Source organism: Heterocephalus glaber, unplaced genomic scaffold, assembly GCF_053883595.1.
Source record: "Heterocephalus glaber isolate CG9 unplaced genomic scaffold, H.glaber_assembly_v1.0 deba00000594, whole genome shotgun sequence".
Lineage (NCBI taxonomy): Eukaryota > Metazoa > Chordata > Mammalia > Rodentia > Bathyergidae > Heterocephalus > Heterocephalus glaber.
Genome location: NW_028258151.1, coordinates 17,016,143 through 17,022,142, shown reverse-complemented (window position 1 = coordinate 17,022,142; position 6,000 = coordinate 17,016,143). Strand labels below are relative to the sequence as shown.

The 6,000-nt window shown below is 52.2% G+C and overlaps 1 protein-coding gene across 1 annotated transcript; it reads right to left on the bottom strand.

Moving 5' to 3' along the window:
- Positions 1–2,319: 2,319 nt before the first annotated feature.
- LOC101702208 (calcium-binding protein 4) lies at positions 2,320–5,620 on the bottom strand. The gene is made up of 6 exons (XM_021264506.2): positions 5,110–5,620; positions 4,729–4,759; positions 4,506–4,649; positions 3,107–3,216; positions 2,654–2,801; positions 2,320–2,538 (listed from the first exon to the last, which is right to left on the bottom strand). Exons 1-6 carry the CDS (start codon positions 5,461–5,463, stop codon positions 2,510–2,512), a joined length of 816 nt encoding a protein of 271 aa, XP_021120165.1. The 5' UTR covers positions 5,464–5,620; the 3' UTR covers positions 2,320–2,509.
- Positions 5,621–6,000: the final 380 nt, after the last annotated feature.

Sequence of the window (6,000 nt, the reverse complement as noted above, 5' to 3'; positions counted from 1 at the left end):
GTATTTAACTTCTTTTTAGTTTGAAGATATATTAATAGGAACATACAACCTGGGTGTGGTGGTGAATCTCAGCAATCTAGCAGCTAAAGCAGAAGAATCTTGAGTTTAAGGCCAGGTTGAACTATACAGCAAGACCCTTCTGTCTCAAGAAGAAGGAGGAGGAGAAGAAGGAGGAAGGAAGAGAAGGAAGAGAAGGAAGAAGAAAAGAAGGAGGGGAAGGAGAAAGAGGAGGCAAGAGGAAAGAGAAAGAGGGGGAGAGGGAAGGAAAGAAGAAGAAGAAGAAGAAGGAGAATACAAATTTCCTTAGTAAATTATGACTCACTGTTTTTATTTTGTTTTGTTTTGAGACAGAGTCTTACTATGTAGGCCAGACTGGCTGGTACTCAAGATCTTTTTGCCTCAGCCTCCCAAGTGCCGGAATTACAGTCATACACCACCATGTCCCACTGTGCCATCTTTCTTTTGATTAATTTCCTGTTAGGAAGTCTCTTTTCCAAGCCATTACTTTCAACCTTCTAGTGGCCATTATGCTTTGAGTGTGCCTCCTATATTCTAGACTCAGCCATGAGACAGAAACTGATTTCTGCCCTTCTGTATCTGTTTTCTGGCCTTGTAGTGGGAGAACCCCTGGTTTGTAGCTGGGCCCATGACCACCCAAATAAATGCCTACATTTCCCAGCATTCTTTGCAACCAGCTATACCTTGTGATGAGCCCTGCCTAATGGGATATAAGTGGTTCATACTCTACTCTTTTATTCTTTTTATTGGCCTCCATTCTGCCACCAGAAAAACAAACAAATGTGGGCACACCTTAGGAAGGCAGGACAGCTGGCCAGGAACCTGAGAACTTGAAGAATGTATACTCCATGTATAGACTTACTGGGCAAATAAATTTCTATTCTGATAAGGGCATTGTTTTTGTTTTGCTATCTGTACTCACAAGAAATCCAACCTAACAGGAATACTTTATTTAGGGACTGGAACTCTCTGACTTTTTGTGGTGTTTTTGTTTTGTTTTGTTTCACTTTTTGAGACAGGGTCTTGCCTTGTATTTTAGGCTGGCCTCAAACTCCAGGCAATCCTCCTGCCTGTCTCCTGAGTGCTAGGATTACAAGCATCTGCCACCATGCCTGGATCTCTGACTTTTTGGTGTTTGTTTTCGTACTGGGGAAACTCAGGGCCTTCTCCCTGAGCTACATATCCAGCCTTTGTTTCTTTGTTTGTTTTAAAATTTGAGCCAGACTCTCACTAAGTCTCTAAATTGCCTACACTGCGTCCAAATTTATAATCCTCCTGTTTCAGCCTCTCAAACGCTGGGATTATGGGCATGTGCCATCATTCCAGGCTCCTCCTTTGATTATTAAAGGGAACATTCTACTTCTGTTAAATTAATGGTTACTTTTATTTATTTATTTTTCAGTATCAGGAATTGAACTCAGGACCTTGTGCTTGCCAGGCAGGCGCATCACCACTGAGCTGTGTCCCTGGCCCTAATGGTTACTTTTAGATGATCAGTGAAGTCTAAAGTTAATCAGCCTTTCTTTAGGACAACAACAACAAAAAAGGGATTTCCACATGCCTAAAGCATTCATTCCTCTCTTCCACTTTATTTTTGTCTCTGGGATTTGTTTCCACTCAGGACTGTAAATATCTGCTCTCACACCTTCTCAGTCTGGTTGGTGGGGATATATTTTTTCATTCCCCTCTCCAGACACAGGGTGACCTTTTGAGGCCCTGGAATGTATCCAGAGATTTATTTCTTGCCACCTAGATAGACAAGTCTGTGCTACTCATAGGTGCTACAGCCCAGGTCCCCAAGCCTTTATCCAGATCTGAAACTGTGTGGGGTCAGCTCCTTCCTACAAGCCTAGCTTTGGTCTTTGGGATCTAGGCTCTTCCCTTTCAAATTCACTTTCGTTTGTTTTTCTTTTTGGTACCCGGATTGAACTCAGGACCTCGCACTTACGAGGCAGGCAGCAGCACCACTGAGCTAAATCCCCAGCCCCAGCCCTGCATATAACTTTTAAAAAGTGAACTTGAGGCCAGGGATTTAGCTCAGTGGTTTCGTCTGCTGCACAAGCGCAAGGACCTGAGTTCAATCCCCGGTACCAAAAAAAAAAAAAAGTTATATGCATAAGTAGTGGGAGGAGTCTGGCCACCCTCTCAACTCACTGTGTTACTATGGATCCCCCCAAAATTGCCCTTATTTGAATGTTGCCAGCACCAGGGAAATCTCTACCTCCCAAGGGTGCAGACAGATGCAGACCTTGCTTACAATTGGGAATGGTGGGCAGCTGAGCACAAATTTTCTCCAGGCTGCTCAAGCAGTGGGTTTTGAGGATAAAGATAGGTGGGTGACCTCACAGACTTTTGAGCAAAATGCTGCCCAAGATAGAAGTATTCTGGAGGCTGCTAGGTCTCTGCTATCCTGGAACCTCTTCAAGGAGTGGGTGCAGCCTGGGTCCTGCTTGTATCTCAGGCCACAGGAGCAACAGGGTCTCCCTGCTGGTCAGTGGGTGGACAACATCATCACAAACTCTGGGAAAGAGAGGGACAAAGTTAGGGCCAGTCCAGGTCAGGAATCCCAGGAGGTGCTAGGCTTTGTCTGCCGGGGTGCTGGAGGGATGGGAGGAGGGTCTGGGAGCAGACTCACCGTCAAAGTCTATGGTGCCATCCCCATTGAGGTCTATGTCTCGGAGCATCTCGTCCAGCTCAGTGACCTCCAGTGGTTCCCCCAGGAGAGCTGGTGCTCCCTGCTGCAGCTCTGCCACTGTGATTCGTCCATCCTGGTCCCTGTCAAACTAGGAACCAGGCAGGGCTCAGCCCCTCCCACCCCAAGTTGCCTCTGTGCCCAGTCCCATTCTTGCCACTCACTGCCTACAGGCAAGATGCTCCCCACCCCACAATGTCTCAAATCTCCCATGCCAAGACAGTGCCTCCTGTTCCAGAAGTGTCCCTGGTTGGTGTACCCCACTAGGAAGGAGCTCAACTCTTTCTGCCCATCCCTAGGCCCTGGGCCCCCCACCTGCAGGGCAGAGGCCCAGTCCCCCAGCAAGAATGTTCTCTAGCCCTGCCGCCCACTGCCCACCCCTACCACGCGCCACACCTCTCGGAAGGCGATGTGCAGCTCCCGTACCCCCAGCATGTGTGCTGTCTCCTCCCTCAGCTTTGGGCCTATCAGCTCCACGAACTCCTCGAAGTCTACAAAGCCACCCACTGTGGACCCAGGGAGGCAACAAATGAAGGCAAATGAAGGCCACAAATGGAGGCAACTCGACCCTCTACCCACCTTGCTCTGCATCTGGGAAGACACACCCTTGACCCTGTGCCCACAGTGCAGTGGGAGGCCTGAGTCTGGGGATTTAGCTCAGTTTAGTTCTGTTACCTCCCTCAAAAGCACAAGGTCCTGAATTCGATCCCTGGTACCAAAGAAAAAAAGTATATTCCAAACCCAGGCCTGCTGGAGGGCTGAGGACTGTTCTGCTCTCAGCAAAGGACTAGGTGTGGGAGAAAGAGGCCAGGCTTCAGAGCAGGCAGCCCAAGGTTTAAATCCTGGCTCTCCCGGGACATGTGTAGCTCCCAGCCTTGTCCTAGGATGGGTCTGAGAACCTACTGTGAGGTTGCTGTGGTGTTAGAGTTCATGGCCCAGTAGGCAGCAGGGAGTGGCCTTCAGACATGGCCCCATGTGGTCAACCTGTAAGGCACCAGTGACCAGAAAGCAGCTTTGGGGGAAAGAAAAGGAGCCCAACACCAGCTAGGCACAGCAACTGTAAACCTTGTGCCCATTTTAGAAATTGTGAGGGGCAGGGGATTTAGCTCAGTGGTTCTGCCACCTGACTTGCAAGCGCAAGGTCCCGAGTTTGATCCCCGTTTCCAAAAAAAAAAAGAAATTGTGAGAAAAACCATGGGTGTCCCATAAGGAAGGTAATGTGGTATTTGCCTCAGGACAAACCAGCCAATGATAACTGCACAAGAGCTGCTCAGCACTTAGGCCAGGGTTCTGTTCTCCAGGCCTCTAGAGACTGGATTCCTCGTGACTCCGAGTAAGACAGCCACCACCAGGGGACACCATGAAGCACAGTGAAAGAGAAGAGAGAGCCCTTCAGTGAGGAGTTAGAGGCAAGTTAGAGGCAGCGGCCAGGGAGGCAGGTGGAAGGGCTGAAGGCATGCAGAGACCAGACCCATTTCCCAAGGCCAGATACCTAAACCAAGCCCAAGGGCCACTTCTGGATCACCCTGCTGCCTTCCTTGCCCACCTCACCACAACAACAGGCTGGAGTTTGGACCTCATGTCCCTGGATCTGATGGGAAGAATGTCCTGCCAATAACCCCCCAACTGTCACTCTCTTGTTTTACCATCACTGCTAAAAGACTCTCAGAGATCCCCTCCTGCCACCACTTAGAGAGTCCCCTGAACCTGGAGGACCAGGACCAGCCTACCACACCCCTACATCCACAGCTAGTCCACTCCCACCCCAGCCACCCTGCAGGGCTTGGTCACTGACTACGCATCTTCACATGCTGCGAGACCTCCAGGAGCTCCATCTCGGTGGGCATGTAGCCCAGCGTCCGCATGCAGGTGCCCAGCTCCCGGTAGCTGATGTAGCCGTCCTGGTCAGTGTCAAACTCCTCAAAGGCAGCCTGCAGCTCTGTGGGAAAGGGAGGTCAGGCCGGGTGCCCAGGCCCAGGGACACCTCCAAGCCCCCAGAAGCACTGACAGCCACTCACCCTCCAGCTCCTCAGGCCCCAATTCACGGTCCTGCAGGGAAATAATCCAGCATGTCCCCAAGGCCAGCCTCAGCTCTGTCCTTCCTCCTCCAACCCCTGCCTAGGCTGGCCTGTGCAGGGCCAGCTCCACCAGGGCAGGCAAAGTCCCATGGCCCCACTCCCACCCCAGCAGAGAGATTCAAAGGCGCTCTCACAGAGCCCAGGTGTGAGGCCTGGCTCTGCCCACTGCACTGCATGGTCTAAGCCCCGCCCCCACAGCCAGGCTCCCCCAGGCTGGCCAGAAGGGGCAGGGGACCGGGATACTTAGGGGCAGGAAGGCTGAGACTGAGGAAGGAATTTCCATCCCTCCCCCCACCCAGCCCAGCCCAGGTTCCCCCTGACCTTCCCAAACATGCGGTTGAGCAGGGTCCCATAGGCCCTTTGAGTAGCATCCTGCTGGGGGTCAGAACAACGCCGGTGGGACTGGCGGAGAGAGGCTGGCCCAGGTGGGACTGGAGATGGCTTCCCTTTGCTCTGTTTGGTCCTTGAAGGGTGTTTGCTGCTCCCTGCGGCCTCGGGGTCCTGGACAGGGGTTTGCTCCCCAGAGTTGCCCTTCCGGGACCCTCGAAGCCACTTTTCCCTCTTGCTCTTCCTCCTGCTAAAAGGGCGCCCCTCAGCACCACTACCTGGAGTCACCACCTCTGCAGGGGGCTTCTGGGAGCTGGGGCCTAGGCCTGGGCTGTGCTCTGAGGCCATGTGGGAAAGACAACCAGGCTGGAGGCTGCTGCTCCCCTGAGCACCTTTGGCTCCTGGGAGCCACAAAGCTGCTTATGTGCCCAGTCTTGGAGGTGACCGCCTGGCATCGGGCCCTGAGAGGGATTAGGGTAAGTGAGGCAGGCAGCCCAGGACCTAATCCTTGCCCTCTGCCCTGAGATAGCCAGGGCAGAGCCAGATGGATCACCAGAACTGTCCTCAGCAGCAAAGGGTGCTAGGATATTGTAACTGCCATGAGCTTCAGACTCCAGCTTGGCCACTCCTTAGCTGGGAGATCCAGTCAGTTCTCCAAGTCTCAGTTTTCTCAAAAATAAAATGGGGGAACATTGCTGAAGAGTTGTACGCTGAGCCCAGCTGTGTGACAGAACTCAGCTGAGCAGAGAGGACCAAGGAAGACACATCAGGCAGGGGATGAGTGTGGTCCTCTTGCAGCCCGGCGCCAGTCCCTGTGGGGTAACATCCTGGTTGGGCTAGCGGGCCTGCAAGACTGGGGAGGAGGCCAAGTCAGAAGTATAGAAT

Coding starts and splice junctions, on each gene's coding strand:
- LOC101702208 (XM_021264506.2), bottom strand. CDS start 5,463: ATGGCCTCAGAGCACAGCCCAGGCCTAGGCCCCAGCTCCCAGAAGCCC. Junction 3,217..4,505: donor GCAGCATGTGAAGATGCGTA/GTCAGTGACCAA, acceptor CTGGGTCCACAG/TGGGTGGCTTTGTAGACTTC. Junction 2,802..3,106: donor TGCACATCGCCTTCCGAGAG/GTGTGGCGCGTG, acceptor CCTGGTTCCTAG/TTTGACAGGGACCAGGATGG.